An 11,757-nucleotide genomic window follows, 5' to 3' on the forward strand; every position below is an offset into this window, starting at 1 on the left:
ATTGAGATTTCTTTTGGAAATAAATCGTTTATGTAAACAATTTTTAAATCATGGAATATATAAATCTACTGTAAAAGCAGTAAAAAGGTGGTTCAATTTTAAAAATCAGTCACTTCTTATAGGTTTCTTTACATTACAGAATGGATTATACATTACCTTAGTCCCAGGTCAATGACTACCTTGAATAGTTGTTCGAAATGTTTTGAATATCCTTAACCGGGACGCCCATCCAGCAGGCTTACAGAGGGTCCGTGATTCTACCGAGGTGCATGTCCGTGATGAAAAAATATACAATGGCATCTGAGGTCTTCCTCCACCATCAACGTTTGGAAATGGCCATATGACCAATAACTGTGTCGGTGCGACGTTAAACTCAACAAAATAAAACATTAACGGACACATCAACGACACAACCATTTCTTGTCTATAATTGTTTGTCTCTCGTTGTTACAAACATGACATTAACGACCTTTTTGTGTATCGTTTATAAATTCGGTAAATGGACACAATGACACACATTACAGTTTTGTACGAATTATTTCAAGCACGATATCAAACTGATCAGGTTCCAAAATTTATTTGCATTTTGTGAGAAATTAAATACAAACATATCAGTAAATACTTCTCAGCAACGTTGATATGATTCCTTTAAAATAAACACTCAATATGTTCACCGATATTTGACGACAAAATCGGATGTCTTCTTTTTCTAATGCCGGTTCAAACTAGAGTGAGCATTTTAAGGAGGGTGATCACCTATATAGAGAAACGTACTATAGATTGAATTGGATAGCGTTTTTATGCAACAAAAAACAGACCTTTATGGGAATTATATTGAAAGAGTGCTAGTGTTTTGGGAGTGGTTGCGGGGGGGGGGGGGGGGGGGAGGGGAGGGAAGGTAGGGTAAGAGTTGTGGGAATTATGTGATATGAAAATATCAAACAAGAAGATTTTTCCACTACATACATATATATGGAAAAGCGACCACACTCCTAAGCGGCCGTGTTTTGACGAATCGGAAGAACAATCATAGTAGAAGGTTGCATAAGGACCACTTGTGTGAAATTATTTCGAAGTCAGAACAGTGGTTTAAGAGGAGATGTCGCCTGAAGAACTTTCTATTTTTAGCTCTGGTGTCCCCCATATGTAACCAAGTGGAACCATTTACATAAAAATCCATTGAGTGGTTTGGAGGAGATGTTGTTTAGAGATATTCAGTGTTGACGATGGACGGACGGAAGGACGCACGCACGCGCAACGGACTTCGTGCTGATGTAAGCTAAAAAACAACAACAAAAACATGTAAGACACGAATTGCTTTGTTTATACATGAATTTCGAATCAAGCGAAAAGGTAGATTTTATGCAAAAATATCTCAAGAAAGATGGAATTTCGATTTTTCAGCAGTAAAAACTTAGATGTGACTTTATTTTCTATTCGCCTCGTTTGATAAAGTCAGCATACAAAGACACTCGTGTAATATCCTCCATGTATTTCCGTAACAAGTTTCAGTGCATAATAAGTACCAAAAGGCAACTATCAAGGTATTTTACTTTTTATTGAATTTAAAACATTTTTCATTACTACAGATATGAAGTTCGTTAGCTGTAGGAGTGCTAGATGGGGTTTGATGACATGGGTAAACTCATTGGAAACGCCAACCCGGTGTACAAGAAATATGTTTATTTACATACATTCGCAAAGTAGAAACAAACATTATTTGATTGTAACATATCCATCCATGGACCTGCGCAGACTATTTCAGTTTTTGGTTACATGAATTAAATTTCTAATTTCGGCTATATTTTCGCATCATGATACAAAAATGATTTTAAAAGCTATAGATACCGCAAGGAAACCAATATCGGCGGAGAGCGACGGCCATTATATTTATTTACCCGTGTAAAGCTCGGACGAAGTATTATATGTTTAAGTAAAGTACAAGACCAAATACGGGATACACTGGCCAGGAAACCCATATTGGCGGAGAGCGACGCTTTTGCTGCTGTATTTTTGAAATTGGACATTAAACATTTCTAATACTCCACATCTTGCCGACCACTCTGTATTGCAGTATGAATAAGCAATCACTCGACAATCGAACAGGAAATGGTCACAACATAAGAAAGGCAAAAGAAACACGAGCAAACTCGGGCTGGGGGAGGGGAAATGATGTGATCGAGACGTTTTGCAAACTAAAGGGCAGAATTTTTCAATCACAGTTGATGACATCAAGGTATGTTTACAGTTGATTAACACGAGTCACAAAATGGACAATGAACTGTACGTTGACTGATTAACAAATCACAAATTTAAGCCCATTTATACAGGTTTTGAGAACAAGTGATCTTGCAGTGATCATTTTGTTTAAAATCAAATAAAATCCATATCGGAAAACTATTTTGTCATGTCAGCAAGTGACGTCTCTTGACGAAACTTGTAAAAGGTGTACATTTATTTAAATATTTTTTATCATTTTAATGACATTAGTTTTTATTAATACTGTCCAACGTGAAATAAATTTACGAGTAAACAGTCAAAAGTCGTAGGTCCGGCCATTATGATAATCCAAAAGCCATTCCTACGTTTATGAATTATGACAGCGGTGAAAACTGCATAAATAGTCGTTTACAACTAAGCAATTTTCACTTTCAACTAATATATTTTTGCAAGTTTAAAAAATTATCTGTGTTTAAAGATGAAAAATATATTCAAGGACCTCATAGGTATGCAACGTTAGATATTACACAATATTTGTTACACAATTTAAAATAACAAGTGAATGAAGTATTGCCATGCAATACAAAGTCCCCTACTGGAAGGCACCTAATTTTCTCTACTGCAGTATAAAATCATGAACTGATATCTGTCAATGATGTATAAACAATATTGTACTATTATATACAATATGTTATAACAACACACTTGGATTAAAATGTGCATATGTAAAAACCCAGTTGTTTTCATATTGAAATGTTTTTGCCGATTATAAAAAAGTTATCATATAAGTTATTTATAGTACCAACAAAGGGAAATTAATCTTAAAAAAAAAAAAAAAAAAAAAATCTATATAATATAAGTCCACAAGAAACTCTTTACCAGGTAGAGATAGGTCAAAATACACCTAAAAAATGGATGTAACATGCATGTTGTACAGCAGAAAAGTGGTCTCGATTTTTCTCTACGGCCAATAATAAAAAAGTTACAATAAAATCTATTTAAAGTAAAACAAAGGGACGTAATTCTAAAAACAAGGGTGCCTCATGGTGGTGAACGTTTGGTCCAAGTTACATCAAAATCCCTCAATGCATGAAGAAGAAATGCTCCGGACAAAGTCATTCTTGAATTTGACCTTTGACCTCTAAATATGACTTTGACCTTAAACCTAGCGACCTGGTTTTTGCGCACGACAATCCGTCTTATGTTGGTGAACATTTGTGCCAAGTTACATCAAAATCCCTCCATGCATGAAGAAGAAATGCTCCAGACAAAGTCATTCTTGTGTCTGACCTTTGGTCTCTAAGTGTGACCTTGACATTAGACCTTGGGCTTGGGTTCTGTGCATAACATGTTGTCTCATCCAGGGGAATATTTGTGCCAACTGATATCTAAATCCTATTTTGCATGACAAAGTTTTAGACTGGACAGGAAAAAAATCCTACTGACCTTTGATCTCAAAGTGTGACCTTGACCTTTAAGCTAGGGTACTCGGTGTTGCGCACGACATGTCATCTCATCATGGGGAACAATTATGCCAAGTGATATTGTAATCCCTTGATGGATGACAGAGTTCTGGATCGGACAGGAAAAAAAAATATTGACCTTTGACCGCCAATTGTGACCTTGACCTTTGAGCTAAGAGTCCGGGATTTGCGCACGACACGTTGTCTCATCATGGGGAACATTTGTGCCAAGTAATATTAAAATCCCTTAATGAATGTCAGAGTTATTGACAGGACACGAAACAGACCCTGTTCATGCTATGTTAACATTTGACTGCTAAGTGTGACCTTGACCTTTGATCTAGGGGTCTGGAAGTTGTGTATGACACATCGTCTTATTATGAGGTACATTTGTGCCAAGTAATATTAAAATCCCTTTATGGACGGCAGAGTTATGGACCGGACAGGAAAAAAATCCTGTTGACCTTTGACCTCAAACTGTGACCTTGACCTTTTAGCTAGGTGTCTAGGTTTTGCGCAAGACACGGCGTCTCATCATGGAGAACATTTGTGCAAAGTAATATTAAAATCCCTTCATGGATGGGAGAGTTATGGACCGGACAGGAAAAAAGCCCTGTTGACCTTTGACCTCCAACTGTGACCTTGACCTTTGAGCTAGGGGTCCGGGTTTTGCGCATGACACGTCGTCTCATCATGGGAAACATTTGTGCCAAGTAATATTAAAATCCCTTCATGGATGGGAGAGTTATGGACCGGACAGGAAAAAAGCCCTGTTGACCTTTGACCTCCAATTGTGACCTTGACCTTTGAGCTAGGGGTCCGGGTTTTGCGCATGTCACGTCATCTCATCATGGGGAACCTTTGATGACAGAGTTATGGACCGGACACGAAATTGCGGACGGACGGACGGACGGACCGACGGACGGAATGACGGAAAAGCGCATTCCAATAGTCCCCGAAACTGGTTTTCAACCAGTAGGGGACTAATAATTCGTATTTCATGCAAGACAGCACAATCAAGCGTTCAATGTACATCCGGCATCAACCCACTGTTTTTGTCAAATGTGCAGCAAGTTCTGAAATAAAACAAAACTTAGATGTGTTTTCTTTGCAGCAATGCTCTTACAGTTTTAAAAACATCAATTCATTTGCGTAATTTTAGCACAATGGTACTCCGCTTCAATAAAATTTCGGCCGTTCGAAACGTTTTTTGCACGAAACAATTACAAACTTTTGATAAATGATTTTATTTTTCTTGTATTATTTTTTTATTGGAGTAGGAAATGAAAACTTGAGCTCTTTAGTCAGACCTGTATGGTAACAAAGATTTACCCTGTAAAATGTATCTTCTCAAATAGTTAAAGAACAAGTGAGGTATGATGAAAATTGTGCAAGATTTTTATCGAAACATCGCCTATAACTGAACCACAATGCGAATGCATTGCAAAAAATGGGCCATATAGTTGCCGTTGCCGGAGATAGAATGCGTGTATTGTTAAACCATACTGTTGTTTAATTTTAATATAAATGTAACAGTGTTGCATTTAAATTTTTAGACTGTACCTATAACCAAGTCCTCGCAGAATATGGTAAAATGTAAAGGGTCAATGTCTTTTTTCGTGTAAGGAAAACATGATTTAAGTCAGATTATATATACATGCTACATTTGGAAGGGCAGCTGGAACAAAACATGTTTATAAAGCATTCAGATATCAATGAACAATTCTTTGGTAAATAGACCTGCTGAATTTTCATTGTATATCACTTGTTTTGTTTGTTTTCACTATTCAAGCACATATTTTTAGGACAAGTTTTTGTTTATAAACCGGTCGGATTAAGAAGCCTGGTTTGTTAGGTCCTATTTCAAAAACGGAATAATTCACCGACCGTATTACATGTCAAATTTACGTCCGCAAATCGCTCACCTGTGCATCGAAGCGGAGCACCTCTGGTGCACGAATTCCGCGATTAGCAGCCGTGTCTGTAAAATGCTTAATAATAAAGAGGAATATTATTGCACTAACATTAAAAACCTACTTGTTGCGATAATGTATATCAGCACGCTCCCAGATTTTCAGAAATTCAGTATTTCTAAAAATTATATAATTCTATTTGAATATATTTCAGTAAAACAGTTTTGCACATTTAAAATAAAATTACTGTAAAATGAGAAAACATTGCACTTAAATTAAACTACGCTACCTTTAATAGACAGCTGACCATCACTGTTAGTATCAGCTTCTTTTATGACTTCATCAAGTGTTTCGTCATCATAATCCACAAGAATCTTTTTCAGTTCATCTTTGCTAATGGTCCCATCATTATTATCATCAAATGCTTCTAACGCCTTTTCAAGGTCCAGTTGAATGTCAGAGCTGTAAAACGTCATCTTAGATGCTTCTTGTTGGAACTTTACGAATTCTTCCCAGCCAATCTTTTCATCACCTTTTAATGACACAACATGTATTTAACCGGATCCTTAATTTCATTTTTCATTCATGAACCTTTTAAGCGTAAAATCTATTTATTTGTAAGTTTTATAGATATTTTTACTCTTTAACAGTTACATGTACCCAGCTGAAGACTACGAAACAATTGGTATTAAAATAGTTGTTGTGGTTTTCAGTCAACCTCGGACAAATATCGCAGAATTGTATGTGTGGTCACTTGATGTAAAACAACTTGATTTGAATTCTATTAATATTAGATCGCTTGTGTTATTTTCAAGATCGCCATTGGTTCAAATGGTTTCATAGGTTTAAATAGTTTTCATGTACATTATAACCATGACATCCCTGGCGTCACATACAGTATTTTTCGTCTTGAAACAGAACGATTTTGGGTCAACAAATATGGTGGCACTGACGCGTTTCATGCTCTTACCAGTCATATGGAACTGAACAAACTCACCATTTTTATCAATACTCGACAGCAAAGCTTGCATATCACGCTGTGTTGGGTTCTTATTTTGTCTCTGAAGGCATCTGAAAAAACAATATGCATTTTCAGTTTTCAGCACATAGTTGATAATCCAGCTTTCAAATGTAACCAGAAGTTATATCAAACAAACTTCATTTTTATAGATACATGTTTGTATTACGAAATAAAGAGAACAGTTATAACAGAATAGAGAAAAGTGGATACTTCACAGGTCGCCCAACACGACAAAAACGAAAAATGTCGAACACCTTTCACAGTTATTATTGAATACAATACTAAATATCATCTGCTCAAATACTTCGAAAACAAAAACAGACTTCAATTAAAAATTAAACTGAAGAAATATATAACTGTTCCTTAGTCGGGAGAGCAGTTTTCGTTTATTTATAAATACCTTTCTAGATCGTCACTGGTGATTAATCCATCCACATCAGCCAAAGTTTCAAATTCGGCCTTCCATTCTAAAGAAGACAGGTGTAGGTAATACAAAATAAGATGTAATGGATGTATGACGGAACATAAATGAATTTACACAACTGTAAATACTAAATTCTACCGCCCAGAAATATGCTTTATAAAGTAAATGGTTTGCAGAAGATTGACAGTTCTATACCAGTTGCCAGACAGTGCATAGTCGTTACCACTGTAAGCTGGAAAGTCAATACGTAATATGAACTGCGTAGACGTGCATAAGATGCTCTTAATACTGCAACGTCATCAAGGCGACCGGTAACACCGATGGATGCTCCACGAAATTACTGTAGCATAAGGGGCTTTTTAGTCATGGAGGTTGTGTTAATTAGAAATTTGTGCAGAAAGAGTTGTGGTTCTTTAACACTATACACCCTCTCAGTGATCTCTTTCAATATGTAAAGTAACAAATCCCTTACATAGCATTCGATTTATGCCTCGGACAAGTTTTCAAAAAGGGTGATAATTCAAAAATGAGAACATCTTGTATAATGATTCTTTTTCAAGGCACTTTCTCTCATTGTCCTCCATAAATATGTCAAGTGTCAAGTCAATATCTTACATAGGACAAGGTTTTCAAAAAAGGGGAGACAATTCAAACATGGGACCGTTTTAACCGTACATCTATCAACATGTAAAGTACGAAGTCAATACCTTACATAGTATTCAAGTTATGCCTAAGCCAAGGTTTTCAAAAAAGTTAGATATTTAAAAAATGGGACCAACTAGAGTTATGGTTTCTTGCCACTGTACTTCCTCTTACCGACTTCTATTAATGTAAAGTAAGAAGTCAATACCTTACACAGTATTCAAGCTATGTAGTTAACGTTCCTTTTCACTGCACCCCCACCGCCCCCCCCCCCCCCCCCGACCTCTATCAGTATGAAAAGTGTCAAGTCAATACCTTTCATAGTATTTGAGTTATGCTCCGGACAAGGTTTACAAAGAAGGAAGATAATTAAAAAATGGGACCACCTAGACTTATGGTTCCTTGTCACTGCACTTCCTCTATTACTTGGTATCTTCAATACGTTTTGAGTTATCCTCCAGATAAGAAGTGTGACGCTGGGACGGACGGACGTTCCTACATATGGGTATTTATGTGGCTACTCTTTTGTTCTGTCTATGTTTTTTAGCCACGTAAAAGAAAAAAATAGCCATATTAAAGCTTACGGAATGAATGACATCACAGAAAATCATTCTCGCATACCAGAGGTCTACCGTGGTTCCCCGAATGAACGTCTCGGGATTTTGACGAACCTCTGATGGATGAGAATGCAGAAAATATACAGTTACCTATTGTTCCTATATCAAATGTAAGCTCAGATAGACTGACGGACGGACAAGGTGACGACTATATGCTGCCCCATTCCCCCTCCTTCGGGCAGCATAAACTATGTTTATTTCTTTTTTTCCTATTGTCTAATTGTTTTCTCAGACAAGCTAATTATTTGAATATTGATTAACATAACAAAAATATTATCAAATCCGTTTTTCAGTATTACCTCCCTTTATTAATCTAACTCTATAACTTTATATGCAATATAAAAGGTTGTGACTTTCTAACCACGCCATAATGCATAGATATTTTCAACTTAAAATTAAAAGTCGTATGAAACTTTAAAGCAAAAAAATCTGTACTCTTCTTGTTTGAAAAGAGAATCTTACTTGCTACTTCCTCTGAGTTTTGTTCTTCCGAAAATTGATCCTCTTTTGGCGGCTTCTCATTTGACTGTTCCACACTCGGCTGTGGTTCCTTGGTGGACTGTTCCGCACTTGTCTTTTTCTCTGACTGAAATGTACAAACATCATCAAACATTGGCATTACAATGAGTTAAAATATTATCAAATATTATCGTTTTACGATTAATTCGACGCGGACTGCGGATATGCAATAGGGGTGTTCTCAAACTATATAATTTTTATGTCCCCAAAGTTGGGCATACTAAAATCGCACTGTCCGTGAGTCCCTGCCATCCATAGAGGGATTTTGAAATAACTTGGCATAAATGTTCACCATAATAAGACGACGTGTCATGCTTAAGACCCAGACCCAAGCTCCAAGGTCAAGGTCACACTTTGATGTTAAAAGTTAACATGGTCTGTTTCCTGTCTGGTCCATAACTCTGTCATTGATGAAGGGATTTTAAAATAATTTGACACAAATATTATTCATATATTATATATATATATCCATATATTGAGATGACATGTCACGCGCAAGTCCTGAGCCCTAGCTCCAAGGTCAAGGTCACACTAAGAAGTCAAAAGTGTTTCTTGTCTGGTCAATAACTCTGCCATTTATCAATGGATTTGAAAATAATTTGACACAAATATTAACCAAATTGAGGTGTGTCACGCTTATGACCCGGGTCTCTCGGGTAAAGGTCAAGGTCACGAAATGATGTGTGATTTTTTTGCTCAGACAACTGTAGTATTCTTGGGCACGCTTCGGGGGCATTTGTCACCAATAGTGACAACTCTTGTTTAAAAAATAAAACAGGAGGAAAATATATAATGTGATTCTGATGCCGTGCTAACGTTTCTATAATCGAAATTTTCATTTTCTAATAACATAGAAGAAAACGACGATGTCAGTTTATAAATCTAATTTTCATCGGTTTTGAGAATTATCAATCTCATTCGTGGTCCTCGGATTGTTCACTATCAGCATTTTTATGAGTTTGGGCACCATTTCATTTGTATCAAAAAGCTCTATTTTAGTACACATTTTTTACGTAATAGAATGATATTTATCTGGTATTTTTAAAAATGGACTCTATCAAACATATTTTACTGGTAAGATTCTATTAAATGGGTAAATTGAGTTTTAAAGTGAAATGAAAATAAATTTCCTTGTTTAACATGTAAGCTTGAAATATCTTTCACCAGTAAACACCAAATGCAATATTTTTTCGAGTACACTAAAACAAACAAATTCCTTTCTATATATATTTATATAAAATAGTTTGTGAACTTCTCTACGTAATACTGAAAGTTTCGGTCTGAATGTATTTATTAAAAACAAGATAAAGTCTATATCGCTATGGTACTTTTTGTATTTCATTTGATGCTGTTTCTGTAACGTTTTGTTCTATGACTTGGAGAAACGGATCAGCCTTACTTAAGTAAGAGAATTGTATACAAGAATGATACGATAATAGAGGAGTGATTTCACCAAAAGAGACCGTCAGACGTTTGTTTTTCTAATAATAAATAATTTTAAATATTTTTTTTTAATAATAATGAGGTTTATGCAATAAGGGTATTCACACAAACCAGGTTTGATGGGCATCCATTACTTTTCTAATAAAATATAGTAGGAGACTATGCAGATAATTATGTCTTCTTAAATACTAGTAAGTTAGTACGTTCATATCAAAACACATAGTAATGTTTCGGAGCTTGTTCGGGCGAATCCGACGGGATGATACATACAGTTATACGGGTTCAATATAAAGAGTATAGAATAACAGTCAAACCAGTCATCGGTAGACAAAAGATGGCCTTTATTGGCATGTGGTCTTAATGCACACGTTAAAAACACAATAAATGTTAAAACGGGATACAAAGTCAGCGTTTAAAGTCAGGATCCGTGCAGTTCGCTTTCAAAGCCTATTGCCAGATCACAACGAAAATGTCGCATCTTCAACAAAACATGTTACAGACATACAAATACGGAATCTTGTTCAGGTCATGTCGTGTGTCGCTCGTCGTATTTTAGGTAGAGACACACGATGCTCGACACGATGCAAACAAATCAGTTTAAGTTAGAATCGAAACGATATATCTCTACCAATGGTGTTTTTTTTCCCTTGAATTAAATCATTGTCGTTCAGATGCGTATATTATATCTATCGGTCTGCGTCCTCGATATATAATTCCTTCGCATCTGAACACCAAACAATAATTGCATTTACCGACAAATTACTTTTTGGGATATACTATTTCATAAATCACTGATTTGATTACACATACGCACGATATAAATCATTTTATCGACCTCCTTCACACTGATTACGACGCCGTTTACCGGTGCGACATTACACATACAGATAAAACTATAGTAGAGGTACATGCTATACAATTATACAACTTGTAAACGACGCCGTTTGCTGGTGCGACATTACACATATCCATGCTATATATACTATATATAAAGAATAACAAAATGTCCCCTATTCTACAATATTTTGTGCAATAAATTAAAAATCAAAAACCTCCCACGTCTAAATTATATAAACTATAAGCCTAACGCGTGATTAACTTGATATTAAGCAAGGCATTTATACCCTGATCATTATGAATAACATGTTAACGATTAGTGTGAAGTGTTTACACGGTTCGGAAGAAAAAACTGACAAATAAAGTGGAGACGTTCCCCTTTAACGACTAGTTACATTTCGTCGTCTCATAGTGAAACTATTACAACTTTGTATATGACAATTTGCTTATTTTCACATTGCTTTTTTACTTTAACAATACATAATACAATAAAAGATAACTTACCATTTTTATAAATCAATTCCTCGCAATTAATTTTTCTTTAAAATATATCAAGATAATCATAAATTAAAAAAGAAGAAAAAAATAGTCAATGACAAAAAGTAGGCAGGTTGAAATACCAAATAATTATGCTTTTTATGATCACAAGTATCAGGTT

General features: G+C 35.6%; 1 protein-coding gene across 2 annotated transcripts; it reads right to left on the reverse strand.

Annotated features, from left to right (window-relative positions):
• Positions 1-561: 561 nt before the first annotated feature.
• On the reverse strand, positions 562-11,757 carry LOC123545800 (uncharacterized). Of its 2 annotated transcripts, XM_045332107.2 has the most exons (7): positions 11,604-11,757; positions 8,763-8,886; positions 7,018-7,084; positions 6,594-6,667; positions 5,886-6,128; positions 5,609-5,674; positions 562-4,759 (listed from the first exon to the last, which is right to left on the reverse strand). In XM_045332107.2, the coding sequence occupies exons 1-6, from the start codon at positions 11,604-11,606 to the stop codon at positions 5,652-5,654; spliced, it is 534 nt and encodes a 177-aa protein (XP_045188042.2). In that variant the 5' UTR covers positions 11,607-11,757; the 3' UTR covers positions 562-4,759; positions 5,609-5,651. The 2 variants fall into 2 exon arrangements, with proteins under 2 accessions (XP_045188042.2, XP_045188041.2); XM_045332106.2 differs by lacking the exon at positions 5,609-5,674 and having other exon boundaries at positions 11,604-11,756.

The sequence above is a fragment of the Mercenaria mercenaria genome, chromosome 1, assembly GCF_021730395.1.
Source record: "Mercenaria mercenaria strain notata chromosome 1, MADL_Memer_1, whole genome shotgun sequence".
In the NCBI taxonomy this organism is placed as follows: domain Eukaryota; kingdom Metazoa; phylum Mollusca; class Bivalvia; order Venerida; family Veneridae; genus Mercenaria; species Mercenaria mercenaria.

Bases quoted from the DNA above. Each gene is read 5' to 3' on its own strand.
- LOC123545800 (XM_045332106.2), bottom strand. The intron at 6,668-7,017 runs GTATTTATAAAT...TTGTTTTTTCAG, and splicing joins ACCAGTGACGATCTAGAAAG to ATGCCTTCAGAGACAAAATA. The intron at 6,129-6,593 runs GTGAGTTTGTTC...TGTCATTAAAAG, and splicing joins GTCGAGTATTGATAAAAATG to GTGATGAAAAGATTGGCTGG.